Source organism: Pygocentrus nattereri, chromosome 9 (genome assembly GCF_015220715.1).
Source record: "Pygocentrus nattereri isolate fPygNat1 chromosome 9, fPygNat1.pri, whole genome shotgun sequence".
In the NCBI taxonomy this organism is placed as follows: Eukaryota; Metazoa; Chordata; class Actinopteri; order Characiformes; family Serrasalmidae; genus Pygocentrus; species Pygocentrus nattereri.
Window position 1 is genome coordinate 41,114,854 of NC_051219.1, and position 18,221 is coordinate 41,133,074.

The 18,221-nt window shown below is 41.8% G+C and overlaps 1 protein-coding gene across 2 annotated transcripts; it reads left to right on the forward strand.

Annotated features, from left to right (window-relative positions):
- The first annotated feature begins 2,579 nt into the window (after positions 1-2,579).
- tcea2 (transcription elongation factor A (SII), 2) lies at positions 2,580-17,645 on the forward strand. Of its 2 annotated transcripts, none has more exons than XM_017710888.2 (10): positions 2,580-2,902; positions 3,957-4,019; positions 7,916-8,021; positions 8,908-9,001; positions 10,825-10,970; positions 12,136-12,192; positions 12,354-12,508; positions 14,975-15,121; positions 16,028-16,099; positions 16,668-17,645. In XM_017710888.2, the coding sequence occupies exons 1-10, from the start codon at positions 2,744-2,746 to the stop codon at positions 16,674-16,676; spliced, it is 1,008 nt and encodes a 335-aa protein (XP_017566377.2). In that variant the 5' UTR covers positions 2,580-2,743; the 3' UTR covers positions 16,677-17,645. The 2 variants fall into 2 exon arrangements, with proteins under 2 accessions (XP_017566377.2, XP_017566376.1); XM_017710887.2 differs by having other exon boundaries at positions 2,581-2,812.
- The last annotated feature ends 576 nt before the right edge of the window (positions 17,646-18,221 follow it).

Sequence of the window (18,221 nt, forward strand, 5' to 3'; positions counted from 1 at the left end):
ATTATTTATATCTCAAGTGATTCAACATTTTTTACTGCTTTTGTAAAGCGACTGACTTTGCAGGTGCTTTGTTTTTACTGTTTTGTCACCCAAAAAATCCTTTTCTGTCCAGACAAGGAGAATGTGGTCCACTGAGCAGGACAGGTCACTGATTTCTTAAGCATGAAAACTACATAAACCATAATCCTGCACCCTCTCAGACAAATCTCAACCAAGTGACAACAGAGCAACCAGAGACTCTATCACTGTCAACAACAACTCTTCACATCACTGATATTCCACAGGAGCTCCCTTGGTGATCATTCATGTCCTGGAAGAGACCATTCCCACTGGGAAATGCTTAACAACAGAATTGACCATAGTATGATAGCAAAACAACCTCTGAGAAACCTCATTTTCAAACATGTATCCGTGATGTACTCATGTTTCTGCATTATTTATGTCAAAATATCTTAGCATTTAAAAAGAAGTGAAACGCATGTAGAAGTAAATGAACCTGGAACGTTTTGAAGAAATTCAGCAAATTAAAATATAATAATTCCACCTCCAAAATTGCCCATAACTCCCCTCACCCCTGCTTGCACTCTGTACTCTCAAACATGACTTAACACACCATTCTTGCACTATTCTGAGTGATTTTGCATCAGAGAACAGCATCCACGCATATCCGCTCACACATATGGCCGATTAACTAAATAAAACACGTTAATTCCAAACAAAGTGCACCATTTTCTGAGCACAGTAATATTAATATTTACTCAAACACAAAAAAAGGTCTAAAATAGGAATCAGACTGTTGACCTTACTTGTAAAGGCATTGTTTAGCAGGTGAATGTAGTCCCTACGGGCCCTAAAGTATGGGTGCAAAGCTACCATGGCCTGCTTCTAATCAGAGATGACCTTACAGGAGCGATAAAGTCTGTGTTTCCTGCCCACGTGAGTGGTGCCTGAGCTAAGGGGACTTTCCCCCCACTCCAAACACACTCACAGCTGAGGTGGGGTTTCCTACGTTGTACAGTGCACCATGCCGCCACCCTAACAAACAGCCCAGGCATCATCACCTCACAATGTACACAGGCTGCACATAATGGGGCCATATAGTATGGGATCTTTGGGGGCCCCAAGCTGCTGACACTTCAACTGTGCCCTTGGGGAATGTAAACAACACAATGCTATACAACAGCTACTGACATCATACGGCACTGATACTGCAAGGGAACGGCTAGTTAGGTCCTTGGTAAGATTAATATACATTTAAAAACACAGAGCATCAAATGTGACTGGTTATACAATGTTGGCATTCCTGTACAGCAGAGACGCTGTAGTGCTGTCTGACCCGCTCTGATTTACCACATCGGCCTTATCGGATTTTTACTTACGAATGTCGCAGGTCCAACCTCAGCAGCTCAGGTCAACACACAAAAACAGACACAGCCATTAATCAAAAGCAATGACCTATACGGATATGAAGTCCACTCATCTAGGCTGCTTGAAGAGTGGCAAAGACATCAACAGGTCACCGGTGGTCAGCACAGCTGTGCAACAACAGCGCCCTCAACTGATAAACAGGGGACAGTACAGCCTGGACCATCTTTCAGCGAGCTGATAACATGACATAAGCCGTTTATAGTTCATATTCTGCTTTATGTTTATTAAATGCATTACGACCAAACAGTGTTTCAATCTACTTCTGGTTTCCAGACTACTTTCCAGAGTACTTTACATGCTTCCAGAATATATGGATCATGCATATATGTCTGATATTTGGGTGAACACCAAAAGGCTTTTTTTTTCGAAGCAAAAAATCAAAATGAAGCACACCAACATACATGTAATAAAACAATAAAAAATAAAAAGAAAATTGTATCACATAACATGAAGCTGGCACATATAAGCAACATATGCCATCCATATATATATACATCACTAAGTAGCCATATGTGTTACACATATGTTTATATATGGTGATGTGTGACTGAAATACATGCCCCATATTTGAAAATGAAAATGGTCCATTTCAAATAAGGTAGGATATATATCACACATATATACACACACACACACATTATATATATATATATATATATAAAATGTATATGTGCGTGATATATATTTCAATTTTCAAATATGGGGCATATATTTCAGTCACATATCACCATATATAAACATATGTGTAACACATATGGCTACTTAGTGATATATATATGGATGGCATATGTTGCTTATATATATATATATATATATATATATATATATATATATATATATATATATATATATACCTACACACAAATGCACACACATTATATATATACATACACACACATATATATATATTTTTTTTGGTATATATGTCATCCACCTTTCCTACAGTTTGTTTATTTATTTATTTACACGTTTAACGTGAGTGACCCAAAATGCGAACATATAAACCAGTCAACACTGACAGAAAGCTTCATTCTATACTGCCTCCGGGATAGTACAGTAAAAAATAGTACAGTAAAAAAAAATAATAAAATAAATAAATAAATAAACAGACAAAAAAAAATCTATTGAGGCTCTGGAACTACATTTCCCACAATCCTACAGTTCACAACACACCAGGGCTGAGAAAAAAGGCTGTGGATTCCACTCATTCAGGCATCAAGAGAGAGACAGAGGAGAAAACACGGGCGTGTTTTCCCAGTTACACATAAATGGAGGCACGACCTTAGCTGGGCAGCAGGCGAAGGACTTTTTAAAGATGGTGAAAGACCAAGAAGTGGAGCGCATCGCAAAGAAGCTGGACAAAATGGTGCACAAGAAAAACACGGTAAGGGAACGAAGGCAGGCAGGCAGGCTGGCAGGGTGGCTGGCTGGCCGGCCGGGGAGCGCCGAGAGTAGGTCCAGCGCCGGAAAGCAGGTAGGTTAGGCTCGGGCTGCACTTTTAGCGATGGAGGAAATGTCTGGAAAGCAGTGCTGGCGGTTATAGTATCAGCATTTTTGAACGGCACGGAAAATGTCATCCGCTAGCCAACCCCGCGACCCCCCGAGCTCATTTCACATAACGTTAGCTTTCGATTCCCCCCCCAGAATGAATGCCGCCGTGTTGTTTTTGACCGTGAACTCCAGAGGTTAGACTACATAACGCTGGCTATGTGAAGCGCATTCACTTAAAGAGCACCCCGACGTCGTCGCGTCGCTGCTGGGCTAGCTGGCGGAGATATTCGGCGGTTTACAGAAGAGGCGTGTACGTTACGCCGTTAGCAGCGGGGCTGTGAGCTAACTTGCCCCTGGAGTTTAACCGAGGGCGGAGAAGGTGTTAAACCACCCAGCTCCACCGTTTGTCAGAGTGAGGCTATGAAAGGAGGTTGTAGTACAGTTAACGTTCTTATATCACTCACCACCAGCCTTGTTTACCCAAAAAACGCCAGGTCGCCTCTCTGGTTAACTCACTAGCCAAACAAACGGCTCTAAGCCGAGTTTGTTTTCGTGCCGCTGTAGCTGATGAGCTGGCAAACTGGTCCTTCTCCAATTTTCTCCCGAGCTCGGTTGCAGGGACACACCAAAATTTCATTTGTCCCCTGCTTTACTGCAGGCAAGGCCTCAGTTCACCCCAAACAAGCGATAAACTGGGGTGTTCTGTAGCGAGGGTGCTTGGTGTTAGCTAAAAACTATGGCTGCGTCCTAAACCGCGTAATGCTAGCTATACACTACGCATACTAGGTTCCGTTGCTGAAGACTTGTTGTTTACTATATTTGCACTATTTAGTGTGGTAGTGTGCGGTTTGGGACGCAGTCTGTCCGCGAGTAAGAGACATACTCCAGTTCCAGAAATGCAGAAATGGTGGCTAGATAAACAAAAGAAAAGCAGTCCAAGTATTCCAGTCCAAATCTAAAGTTCAGAAGACCTGCTGAGAGACTAGTGTTCCCTTTCGTAACACCCTCTTCCTCTTTTCTTGTTGTTTTCGTTTTAGGATGGCGCCATTGACTTGCTGAAGGAACTGAAGAACATGAAAATGTCCCTGGAGACCCTACAGGTAGTTTATTTCCCTGCAAAATAGAAGACTTTGGGAGTTTTTCATTACAAATTATTCCTCCCTTTTGTTTTCTTTTAGGGGGTGAAAATATTCTTCAATCAATCAACCACTCACTCAATTAATCGCTCGCTCACTCACTCAATCGCTCACTCAATTAATCGCTCACTCACTCAATCGCTCGCTCACTCAATCGCTCGCTCAATTAATCGCTCACTCAATTAATCGCTCACTCAATCGCTCGCTCACTCAATCAATCATTCAATGAATGAATGAATGAATGTATGTATTGCCTGCTTTTTAAACTCTGGTGGTCATTTAATCAGAGTTGAGATTTTATTCAGCTTTGGTCATCTATCATTAGCTAATTGGATGACTATAGGGAGGAGGTTGCTGATGCGCTGCCAGTAATTCAGCGTTTGTTATTGTGTGGGTTAGTGCTTGTGTTCAGATTCACTGGTTCATTAAAAGTGGACTGAATACATGAATAGTTGTTCAGTGATAATGCAGGCTTCATTCAAGCCATATAGTCCTTAACCGAGTCATTTGATTGACACCTCACGTGAAGCATTTCCCGAAAACGGCAGTTTGAGGCTAAACAAATTTGCACCGATCTAGCCGGAAAGGCCCCGTTTTAGAATTGCATACATCATAGCAAAAGGCCAGAAGTAATGTCCCAAAATTGCTTGGAAAAATGTCTGGTTCCATTGACATGCATTAAAATTAAACTTTTGGAGACGGTTTTCTTCTGACAGCAACGATATGCTTGAGTTTTCACAAATTGGCCCAAAACAGTAGTTATGAGACCACCGGTAGCCCACTGTATATTTGTAGAGAAATTCTCTGCAGAATATTTTCATGCATCCTATTCTTAAACCTTCTGAGGATTTCCATGTGACTTGCTTTTCCATTCTCTTGGCTCCTCAATGCTTTTTGTGAATTAAACGCTGGCAGAATTTAGGGGTTTGAAGAGTTCAGAATACATAAAGGAGTTTATGAAAATTCTGAGGTTTCTGTTCTCTGCACTGTGGAATCACAGGGCTGTACTGATCTGAGCTAGTTTCTGACTAGAAGGGACACTGAACTGGGCCCAGTACTGAGCCCTGCAGTACATCCTTTGACAAACATCAAGCAGACTCTAAATCACATCCAGTCTTTTTTTCTACAGAGGTTAATTTCAGTCTACATGCAATGTCTAATCCAGCTCCTCAGGAGACACGTCTCGAAGCTTAGGACGCAGCTGAGGTAGACAGAAGGCCGTTCCATTTTGTATGATCCTTGAAACGTATCTGAGAAATGCACCCTTCGTTTCTGGGAATTTGAAGGAGCCAGCTAGTGCGTTCTTCGAGGCCTTCAGTCTTCCGCTATCCTTCACACACACTGCAAAAATATTTGAGAAATGGCCACAGCAGCTGTAAGTGGTGGCATGACATGGTTTACCTCAGGGGTGGGCAATGTGATGTAAATCATCACAATAATGATTTAATATATAATAATATGTAATAATAATGATAATTAGATAACTTGGCCTGTGCAGTGCAGTTTGTAAAACATTGACAATCATTGTAGTAGTTGATGTATTATTATTAGTATTATTGTTATTAGCAGTAGTAGTAGCAGTAGTAGTTTTCTAACTGGCACTACAGGTTCTCTTTTACCCTTTCCATCTTATTAAAATATCTAAAAATACAAGATATGCACCCTGATATATGTGAAAATATTTATATGTATTATGAAGTATTATTTGTTGCCATATCGCCCACCCCCAGTTTACCTCAATGTAAACTTTATTTTCCCCCCAATTCGATGTCTCATTGTTTTTGTCAGTATACTAAGCCTTGATGTGTCTTCACATCCTGCTAAGACCCTCTTGATTGTACTTGACCAAAATGTGAAAAGGACCCTTAAGATAATAGAGCCAGCAAGATCTCGGCAACCTCTGCTGCAGCTCTAGTAGCTGTGTTCCAAAAGCTTGGCTGCAGCTAAAATAAGGTCGGTTCTCTGTCGGACTACTCAAGTACTAAGAAGGCTCCTTGTTTGTGTTAGATGATGTGAACCAGAGCGCTTTACCCAGGCTGTTCATGAAGGAGCTGGAAAATTCGATGGAGAAAACGCTCTTGATATGAATGACAAGATAACAAGTACAGCTTTGATGTGAATGATGTAACACATGGTAGGCTGGACCATCCATCCATCCATCCATCCATCCATCCATCCATCCATTTTCAAAGCCGCTTCTCCGTCAGGGTCGCGGGAGGCTGGACCATTTGTTTGTAATTAAATTCATTTACAGCCACAACTAAAGCGGGTAACAGTAGTCTGCTTTAATCTGTAGACATTTCTCTTGACCTTTCATGGGGTCAAGACACAAAGGATTATTAGTGACAGAAGACCAGGAAGGCTGCTGTGGTACCATTCTCGAAAATAATCAAGAATTTAGGCTGCGTTTCTTGGCATGTATTTCCAGGATTGGAACAGCCTCCGGGAAATGCAGCCCACCTGGACTACAGCCTAGCTTTTGGAACGTAGCTAGTGTATATACATATACATACACATACATACACACGTACATATCCACGTCTCATAAAAGTGAGTACGCCCCTCACATTTCTGTAAATATTTTATATTTCATGGGACAACACTGTAGAAATGAAACTGGGATATAACTTAAAGTAGTCAGTGTACAGCTTGTATAGCAGTGCAGATTTACTGTCCTCACATGCATATATGGATCGGGCATATCATTGATTGATACAATTACAGACTGTAGTCCGTCTGTTTCTTTGCATGCTTTGTTAGCCCCCGTTTTACCCTGTTCTTCAGTGGTCAGGACCCCATGGATCCTCTCAGAGCAGGTACTATTTGGGTGGTGGATCATTCTTAGTACTGGAGATACACTGACGTGGTGGTGGTGGTGGTGTGTTAGTGTGCTGCTGTAGTTTTTAAACACCTCAGTGTCACTGCTGGACTGAGAACAGTCCACCAACCAAAAATATCCAGCTAACAGCGTCCTGTGACCACTGATGAAGGACTAGAGGACGACCAACACAAGCTGTGCAACAGCAGATGAGCTCTTGTCTCTGACTTTACATCTCCAAGGTGGACTGACAAGGTAGGAGTGTCTAATAGAGTGGACGGTGAGTGGACACAGTGTTTAAAAACTCCAGCAGCACTGCTGTGTCTGATCCACTCGCACTAGCACAACTCACTCACACATCACCACCACTACATCAGTGTTACTGCTGTGCTGAGAGTGATCCACCACCTAAATAATACCTACTCTGTGAGGGTCCAGGGGGTCCTGACCACACACACACACACGACACACTTGGATGCACGTAACACATCGCATTGTTTAGAGTGCAATATACTGTTAACAGCCCACTGAGAAAACAATGACCCTTTTGTTCGTGATTAATCCAATTTAGTAGCTACTTGTGAGGTTAAAATAAACAGGTTTGGACAACATTTGGTATAATTTTAGCTCAGAGGGAGCTTTTTGAAAAATGATGTAATCCTTAAAGTTATTTAATCTAATCCATCACTTGTTTAATCAGATCTAAAAGCCAAAATCGGGTTTCTTTTACAGCATATTAGATGATGGCTTTAGTGTTGTGGTCATTTCTGTGTTTATTCATGGGTATGAGTGTTTGGGGGAAGCTTTTGGAGTTGACCTTGGAGTTCAAAAGGGTTCAAAATCCTCGGCTGTGAGTGCTGAAGGAGGAGAAGAGACGAGGGGTTACTGTCAGAGATATGAAGCTTCTCCTAATTCAGTAATCAGCAAGATATTGTTCTTTAGTGTTGTTTGTAGATTTGGTGCTTTCATTTACAGATCATGTTTCACTCTTTGTTTCACTTCTTCTACCCTTTTGTTGTCTGTCTCCTCCAATGTGCCTCAGTCCACACGGATTGGCATGTCCGTGAACGCTGTGAGGAAGCAGAGCTCGGATGAGGAGGTGCAGTCTCTGGCCAAGTCCCTCATCAAGGCCTGGAAGAAACTGCTAGGTACAGTTCTACATTTATTAACTGTCGGAAGGCAAAGCAGCAGTTTTATAATATTTCTGCATAAATCATTAAGAAATAAACAGGTTTTCGAAAAGCTCCCTGACAGTCATTACACGAAATGGTTAGGAAAACGCGGCCTGAGACAGTTAATGTGTTAACATGCACTCAATAATCTCATAACTGCAAAAATCAGATTTGGTCAGTAATCCGATCAACGCGTTCATATGTACTTGAGTAATCAGATTCAGGAAAATCAGGGAAACTCTGGGCATGCACGATCAGACTAATCAGATTTCTGTTTTAGAACCGGCCGGTAAACTGACAGAAGACAATGTGACGTAAACTCAAACATCATGCTGTGGCTTTTATTTATTTATTTTTATCATACCACTTTACCTGAAAAAATGAACATGCATCATCTAGATGAAGAATATTCCAAATCCTCATTTCCTCAAGCATGGATTTGGTTTCAGCGCCACTCCAAGAGTGTTTTACGGAGTCTTGCGGCAACATCGCTCGCTTATTCCCGGTGCAGCGGTCTGTTTCGCACATGCGCGTACTTATAGTCTAACCTGACGGATCTGAAATCCAGCTCTCTTTATCGGATTTCTTAAGTGGATTTCTAGATCCGATTATGATGTTTACACGATCGTTTGAATAAGCTGATAGCAGCAGAAATCAGAGTATGAGCGGAATATCGAGCACATGTCAACGCGCCGTGTTTTTAAAATGCATGCAAACCTGAATGCAGGTGAATCAGGTGGTGGACGACCACATCGCCTGTGACTGTCGGCATGAATAAGTGTGTAGTGTAGAGGCGGTCCAGGCTAAGTCATGTAGACATTGCACAGTGAGAGATTTGAACTTTGATCCTTCTCCTTCATAGATGGTTCTGAAGGCAAGTCAGAGGAGAAGAAAAAGGGAGGACCCTCACTTCAGTCAACGTCATCTCGAGACAGTCCTGGATCCAGTGACTTCAGGTGTGTGTCTGTGTGCTAATGGTCAGCACACAGTGATGGACTTTTCCATACTCGTATCGACACGTTCTAGTTTTATTATTCCAAACTTAAACGTAGCGTCAATAGGGATACCGATGCCTGTGACTGATACCACGAAGCAGTTTCTGAAGCACATTAACAGTAACACAGTAACACTAATATTTTGTGGGATGGCAATGATACTAGATGACAAACAAGAATTCTTCCCAAGGTATTAGTTTCTTCAGTAAACCCCAAATAAGACAGGTAACAATACACATACTGTGTCAAACATGCCAGCAGAAGCATTTTTACCTGAATGGCTGAATCAGGCTTCTTTCATCACTCATCTGCTGCTGTGTACTCAGTTACAGTCTTACAGTTAATGTTAGTCCAGGTAGTTATTTATGGAGTAAACATTAGAAAGACGATCGGGAAGGAACTGCTGGTCTCGTGGCGTAAAAATAGCACTCACCTTGCCTGCATTGCTCCTCCATCAGTCATCTGTGTCATGTAGCAGCAGGGTCTCGCTTAGCCCACCTGTTACTTCAACCAAACTGGAAAAATGCAGAAAACTGCAGAAGAGCGGGCTTGTTTTTCAGGAGTTGGGCTCGGCCCCTTAGTTCCAGTGAAAGGATCTCTTAATACTTTGAATACTTAATACTTAAAAACTTTGTGGGATCAGTTTGGGGACGGCCCCTTCCTGTTCCAACATGACTGCGCACCAGTGCACAAAGCAGGTCCATAAAGACACGGATGAGCCAGTTTGGTGTGGAAGAACTTGACTGGCCTGCACAGAGTCCTGACCTCAACCCCATAGAACACCTTTGGGATGAATTAGAGCGGAGACTGTGAGCCAGGCCTTCTCGTCCAACATCAGGGTCTGACCTCACAAATGTGCTTCTGGAAGAACGGTCAGAAATTCCCATAAACACACTCCTAAACCTTGTGGAAAGCCTTCCCAGAAGAGTTGAAGCTGTTATAGCTGCAAAGGATGGGCCGACATCATATTGAACTCTATGGATTAAGAATGGGATCTCGCTCAAGTTCATATGCGTGTGAAGGCAGACGAGTGAATACTTTTGTAATATGGTGGATTCCCTAAATCTTAAAGCATTATGTAAGTTTTTTTTGTTAAATTTGAGATAAATAGCATTACTGAGTCAGCAAAAAGAACACACTAATATATGGTGTGTGTGCTGCTAAGAGTCATCCTGTATAACCGGAAAGTATAATTTAATAGTAAGAGAAGTGTGTGTGTGTGTGTGTGTGTTTCATTTTAATTTTATTGGTGATTCAGAACTAAGTGAATAATACCAAAAGAGCCACATTTTGGGAAGTTGGTTTCACTTGGTTTTCTACAGGAAAGCCTTTGAGCAGTGTGGAAAATTATGCTCTGTTTTTAAACGGAGACATTCATCTACAATTTTGTGTTTTTTGGCACAAATTGATTTTGCTCATTTCCGTGGATTGTGGTAACTGTTGTGAGAGCTTGGTGACCATCTGCAAATTACAACTAATGTAGTGATCATTGGTGTCCATGCATGATGCTTCATTTTGGGGCCAGTGGGGTCTTAAAAGATGATGTTTGCCAAATTTCATACAACAGATTTATAGCAAAAAATACATGGAAAACAGTAAAATGTTTGGAGAACACATGAATTAAATCCACATCAGTAGCCCTGTATTTTTAGACTCCTCTCTCCATTTCTTCTTTGGAGCGACACTGCTGGGATTGGTTTTTGAACATGTTGTCTATTCCACTGCTCATTATGGCTTTTTTATGTCTCATTAGACCATCACTCTAATTTCTCCTCTAATTGCAGTAAGAAACCAGAAACACCAAAGACTCCCACCACTCCCACCACTCCTACAACCCCAAAGTTCACCTCCTTTCCCCCTCCACCGGTCACCACTGACAGCGTGCGAAACAAATGCAGAGAGCTGCTGGTCTCGGCCCTGCAGACAGATGGTAAGTCCAGGCCAACTTAGTGTAGAGTGGTCATACAAGCGTGAGCTTCTAATGCCCTCAGAATTGGGTCAAAAATAAAGGTGTTTTGTTTTGTGTGCACAAATTTCATTCAGAGTGTTAAATAAAATAAGTTCCTTTCTGAGCAGACGTAGCATGCCCCTTTTGACGTACGGTGTCCTTGAGAGCCACAAGGCTGAAGTAGGGCTGGGTGATAAAACGATAATGATAATTATTGCAATATAACTTTCCTCGATAGATATATAGGAAATGTTTGATCACTCCTCAAACCCTCAAACTGCTACGATAGATTAGAGACATCCAGACGTCTGTTGCTGGTGTTTGAATACTGTGAGATACTCTGGATGTGGTAGGAGTGATGGCAGTAAGACGGTGTGACCCATCACTGACCTACTGAACCAGCTCATCACCAGACAGCTAATAATAATGTTCTTTTTTTATTATGAATATTGCAAAAAATTTCCAGCTGGCAAAAACACACACACACACACACACACACACACACACACACACACACACACACACACACACACACACACACATTTTCTAAGCCGCTTCTCCCTCAGGGTTGCGGGGAGGTGCTGGAGCCTATCCCAGCGGTCATCGGGTGAAAACAGCTGACCCAAAACTTTCTCCCACTGTTCCATGACCGATTTGTGAAAGGTTTCACTGTTTGCCAAGTGTTTGTCATGTTCTGACTGACCACTCTGGAGCAAAAATCAGCCTTAAAACTTGAGAGAAATAATGATTTGACATTTATCGCGATGTGCATCGACATCAACTCGTATGAAGCTTTATCATAACGTTTTTGGCCAGCTACAGGTTTAATTTTGTACTGTAATCTGTCTTTTTTTATGGTAGCTATTAAAAATCGCCGTTGATGGAAATTTACAGATGTTAGCAGCCTAAGCTCTTTGGCAATGCAGGTTGTTTTGAAAAAAAAAAGCAGTATTAGATGAAGTTAATAGATTCTAGGCTAATAAAGACACGATAGGTCACCGTGTGGACTGCTGATGTAGTCTAGGCAAGCATTACAAATAGCCTCTGCTTTAAGAATCTGTAGGATGTGTTTGAAACCTGAAACCTGAAGTTGGCAGCATCATCTTTTTGTTTTTTTCCTCAAGTGGCAGCTTCTTTGTTTTCACAGATGATTTCAAAACAATCGGAGCAGATTGCGAGGCCTTGGCGGCAGAGATTGAAGACTATATCCTTTTATTTCTCTTGGAGAGCAAGTGCCGCTCTCTTCCGAGCCAAGCGCTGATCTACTGGGGCGCATTCCTCGTAGCTGTGTGCTGCCCTGACCTCTGTAAAATGATTTTTTAAGGTGTCTGTTCCAATCCAGGGCTTCCTTAACTGACACGTTACGTATCTACAAGGAGTTTAAAGCCACCGACATGAAGTACAAAACAAGGCTGAGGAGCCGCATCTCCAACCTCAAAGACCAGAAGAACCCTGACTTGCGCCGCAACGTGCTGTGTGGCAACATCTCCCCCGAACGCATCGCCACCATGACAGCAGAGGTGCGTATGTATGTAATTACATCTCATCGCCGTAACGACCGGAAAGCAGGGGTTACCAGCCTTGTGCAGTTCCCGGCTCACGTGACCAGGCGAGGGAGCTTTTGTGGCCAATTCCATATGACCAGGGAGAGAAATGGTTAATGTTGATTTGCATTGAAAATCTAACCAACAATACAGTTGCGTGCAAAAGTTTGTGCGCCCCTGGTCAAATGACTGTTTCTGTTGATTTTGTAATTAAGAGTAAGTTCGCACATCATCTGCAGGGAACATATTTCTGCGCTTCTTAGTGCATCGTTAGTGTTTGCTGAGTTTAACACAACTCTGTGCTGGAGATCGATTGGTTGTGTGTCGGTATTGACGGATTTCCATCCCGAACATTCGATCGGTGGATATCTCTCTAACTTAGTTGACCTGAGAGCTGATCAGTGACGTAAAACATAGCTATTTTTCATAATTCTGGCACCAGAATGTTCCTGCTCACCATTTAAGGTGGATAGGCTGAGCCAATAGAACGGCAGCTTCAGCTTCGTCATATTTGTTTCACATATCGCTGCTGTCGGAAGAAAACCTTGTATCTCCAGTTTTGTTGTTTTTCAGGTTTTGATGTCATTTGAAGACGCCTGTTGCCCTTTCACATTGTCTGTAAACTTCACTGTGAATGGAGCAAAAGGGGGGTGGGGGGTGGGGGGTGAGGGGGTGGTGGACATCTGCTTCCATTGACGTACGTTAAAAGTATGAAGGTTTTGTCCTTTTGCTGTAAAGTTCTCGTTTTGGAGATACAAGGTTTTCTTCCAACAACAGCGATTATATATTACACATTTGGCCACTATTTTGCTGTAAACTTGCTGTGAGAACGTGTAGAGCTATAATTAACGCAGCTTGTTGTCAGAGGTTTACGGATTCATTTCTGTTAGTGTTAATTTTAGCTTGGCTTATACTGCACTAGGCTACTTTGGCAGGGACTAAAAAAATGCTGTGGAACTACGAAAGTCATCGTATGTCAGCCCCTTTTATCATATTTAAAAATCCGTCCGTGAAGCCGGAGGGCAGTTTTGTCCCATTGGTTCAATGGCCACACTAACCTGAGGCACCGTAATGTACCTGCTGCACCATTTAAGGTGGAATGGAAAATTCAAAGCTGGCGATGAAGCTTCATTGACCGTTGAAAGGGGTGTGGAGGTAGAATTTAACTTGCTTGTGCTGTTTCACAAAATCATTAGGTCAACATTTTGTCCCCTTTGCTAGTGTTTATAAACAGCTTGTTGTTAATTATTAGATTAGATTAGATTAGATTCAACTTTATTGTCATTGTGCAGAGTACAAGTACAGGGCCAATGAAATGTAGTTAGCATCTAACCAGAAGTGCAATATATATATATAGCATTATTTACATAAAGTGCGGTGGTAACAGTGACCAGTGCATAAATATAACTGTTATATACATGTGTGTACAAGTGAAATGTGAAATATGTAATATAAAATATGAAACATACAATATAAAATATACAGTGTTGTATATGCAGTGTTATATGTATCTATATATCTGTGTATTAAGTTTATATATAGGAATGTACATATTGAATATATAGTATATAATATACATATATACATAACACATACATAAAGTGAGATATGCAGTAATATGAATGTAGGTTATTATATACACATACGTATACAAATATACACACAATTATTCAGCCTTATCTATTTTTGTTGTCCATATAACATTTACGAAGTTTTTGCCCACCATCTAAAAATTGAATTTGGGGGGCGGAGCTGCCGAAGGAGCAATGAGGGGAGGAGTGCTATTGAGATCAATTATCAACAGGCGTTCACCAGAATCACTTACTGTGCCTTTGAATGTGGCGTTGAGTCCTGCCCTTCATCGGTATCGGCTGTGCATGCCCAAAGGCAATCAGTGCATCTCTGGTCTCTTTAAAAGTTATTGATTGTTCATTTATTTATTTAAACATTAAAAATTGCACAAAAACACTACATTTAAGTACCTAAGTACCTTCACAAGGGGTGGTCAGTTTTTTGGCACTCAGCTGTATCTGGGACCTTTTACAATTACATTACATTTTGGCAGACCAGTCACTGAGCTCAACCTAAATATGTGGTCATTTTTGATGTTTTATTTTTGCAGGCAATTATCACAAAAATAATATTAGTCATATTTGAATGTGTTGATCTGGTTAATTGTCTATATCTTGTAATAAAGGTTTGCGTTTTTAAAAAAAAAATTGATATATTACAGCAGTGCTCCCAGCAGTACTGCTGTGGCCCACTGGGGGGCACCGCCCACAGAGTGAAACCACTGCTATAAAGCATATTATGCTTGTCTGAACATGAGCTTTGTTCATGCAGGCTTGTCTTGTCTATTCATTAGTGCTTTTGTTGTCAAGCTTTACTTTTTTCCATGATAGTCCCTCATTGAGTGTGTGTGTGTGTGTGTGTGTGTGTTAGGAGATGGCGAGTGCAGAGCTGAAAGAGATGAGGAAGGCTCTGACTAAAGAATCTATCCGGGAACACCAGCTCTCTAAAGTGGGCGGCACTGAGACCGACATGTTCATCTGTGGGAAGTGCAAGGGCAAGAGCTGCACCTACACCCAGGTACGTCCACACTGACCATCGTACTTGATCAGCTAAAACGTGTTTGGCATCCAAAGGTTGCTTCTTTAGTGTTTGGGCTGGAGCTGTGATGCAAGTGTGGTAATCAAAGTGAATATTCGACCAATTAACATTGAGCAAGCTGCACACCTAAGACACCACACACCTGGAGCAAACCTCATTGAGTTGTTCGGTAATGTGATTTCATGTGAGTACATGTGATTTCTGACAGGCTAAACATGCAGTTGTTGTTCTGTAGATTAACGTGAAGTGTCAGAAACCATAAAAGTCAGTTTTACTATTACTGGACAGCTTACATGCTGGTTATATTGGGCTTGTAGCCTCAGTTAGGGCGTTCATAAACATGACATGATGTGCTCAGTGATTGTGTGTGTATATAAAATAATACACACACACACACACACACACACACACACACACACACACACACACCCCAGCATCAGTCAGGCAGATATTTAGAATTGACAGATATTTCAAACCAGTATTTAAACAGCTGATTTATTGAACTGTGAAAGAGCAGAGTTTTGTACCCTGGACTGTAACTCCTGCTGTCCAGTCCCTGCCTGCACCCTGTAATACCTCTATATTACCCCAGCTCACTTAATCTAAAATGCCTGTCTAATCTAAACGCCGTCTGAATGACTGTCTGATTACGGCCGTGGCCTTAAATCATGTTTTACATCAGTAGACAAGTAAACACGGCAACAAACCAGCATTGAGGCAGTGCTCTGAACAAGTCAGCACAGGTCCCGAGTTAGACGGCATAGTGATTGCAGCAAATCCCCTGACGCTGTTAGTAGAGTATGTCCCAGCATGTATATCGCATCAGCTTCAGAGGCCTGTTGCGATGGAACACTGTGTATTAACATGCATTCCCACCGCCCGCAGGTTCAGACGCGCAGCGCCGATGAACCAATGACCACCTTTGTGCTGTGCAACGATTGTGGCAACCGGTGGAAGGTAAGCAAGCCTCTCGATTTGACCTGGCACACTTAACACCACAGCCGTACCACAAGCTTCAGAAACAAGCTGTTCTGGAGCTTCAGCTTGCTGGGTAGTAAACTATGGCTTTAATAGAGCCACACATTCCAGGATGTGACCAGAAGGTGGCACCATTTGCTCAGTGTAGCCGACCCTGCAGCGCGCTTTCGGTTGAATTAATGAGCGTGACCGTCTGCAAACGCCCAGCAGATTACTTTGCAGCAGTTATATGAGCTAAAATGCACGTTTTAGGCACATATAGTGGTGCGAGAGTTTTGGTGCCCCACACCCTGTTTTCTACAGAGGACACACTTCTGCTCATTTTAGTGCAGCTGCTGTTTATTTGCTGAGTTTAACTATAAAACATAACGTGGCTTGTGCAAAAGTTACGGCCCGTTATGTGTTTTATTGTCCAATAAGTCAGGAAATATCTCAGATTTAAAAATAGAAATGGACTTAAAACGTAAAACTTGGCATGTGACCGTATATCTGTCATTTGCGTCGCTGTAACTCATCCCTCTCTTTTTTTTCCCCTCTCTCTGTTTAGTTTTGTTAAGCAGCATCAGGATCCTTTGTGTGAAGTGACCAATTAAGAAAGTGAGAAGGTACTTTTGTTACTACTTTGTTTTCCTTTTCAGAAGAAAATGTCATTTTTTTTTTAACTCATTTCACAGCTTTGTAATATATTCGATGTGCATATTGCTACTTATGCAACGAAAGGCATTTGATGTAAATAATTTCATTTTATATCTTTTTTTTTTTTTTTTCCTTTTTTTGTACTGAAATTGTATCCATTGCCTTTAAGCGTTCTGACTTCTCAAGTCAGCATTAACTCATTCGATACTGCTTTCGCCCACGATGAAGCACTTTGTGCCTTTTCTGCGCTTTTGGTGCCAAGATTGTCTGTCTGCTTACAGATTTGTACAAATTTCTGCTCCACATTTAAGACTTGTGATCATGTGTGTTGTAGATCTGCATATCAAGATTATGCATTTGTTTTTTGACTTGTAGTGACACTTTATTTGGACGGTTCGTTGTAGATGATTTGTAGAAGCTTACTCCATTTCCAGTGAACGCAGAGTTTGGTCGATTGTAACGTTGAACTAAATCCAGCTTCGTTTTGGAGTTAGAGTAGAACGAGAGCTTAATGATCTGAATGTCTGTAGATCATCTATAGGACCTTCCATAAAAGTGGGGTTATTTCTTTTTTTCTCTTTCTTTTTTTCCTCCGCTGTGACTGAAGCATGTGTGAGCTGCTTTTTCCAGAACTTGAAGGTTTAGTACTAGAGTCTAACATTGGGCATTCGCCTCTTTTGAGAGGTTCCACGCGAGCAGATGATCAGAATAGTGGATTTGATTGAGTATGTGTATGATATGAGCTTGTGGACCAGTCAGCCTTATTAAATTCAGATAAAGATGTGTAGATTTCAGTCTTTTTTTTTTATGTGTGTGACTGCATCTACAGCCTGTGTGGGAGTTTTATGATTGTGCTGAGTCGATTTAATAAATGCTTAAGCGATTTAAACATTAACGTATTCCTTAAGTATGTCGGAACGGCAGGAAGCTGCCAACTCATTGAACTCTGCCTACCTTCAGACTCTTCTAAGCGGGGATCCATGTGAAACCGTTCAAACACCAAAGCAGCAGCAGCCGCAGTCATTTCCACACAGCCTGAGGGGGTTTGAGGGAGGCATTCCTGAAATGTGGGTTGGGTGCTTCCCATGTATTTATTTTGCGCTCTTCATGCTCTTGCCACTAGAGGGCGGTGGATAGGCCCAACGTTTCTGAGCTGCCAACAGTTTCTCACTGCAGTTACGTAACAGCAGAGGGTGGACGGTGCACGCACACCCACACACACACACACACACACACACACACACACACACACACACACACACAGCAAATGAAATGAACTGAAAAAGGGCACTGGCTATCAGAGTTTCCTAGAATACCCAGCAAACTTGGCAAATCGATTTGGGCCGTACACAAGATGGATTTCCGGATGAAGAGCGTTCCCTGAAAACAAGCGCGGTCAGTCTTTTTAAAGGTTATCAGATGTACTTTGGCACGATTATCCTCACGACTTGCGATAATTCGATCC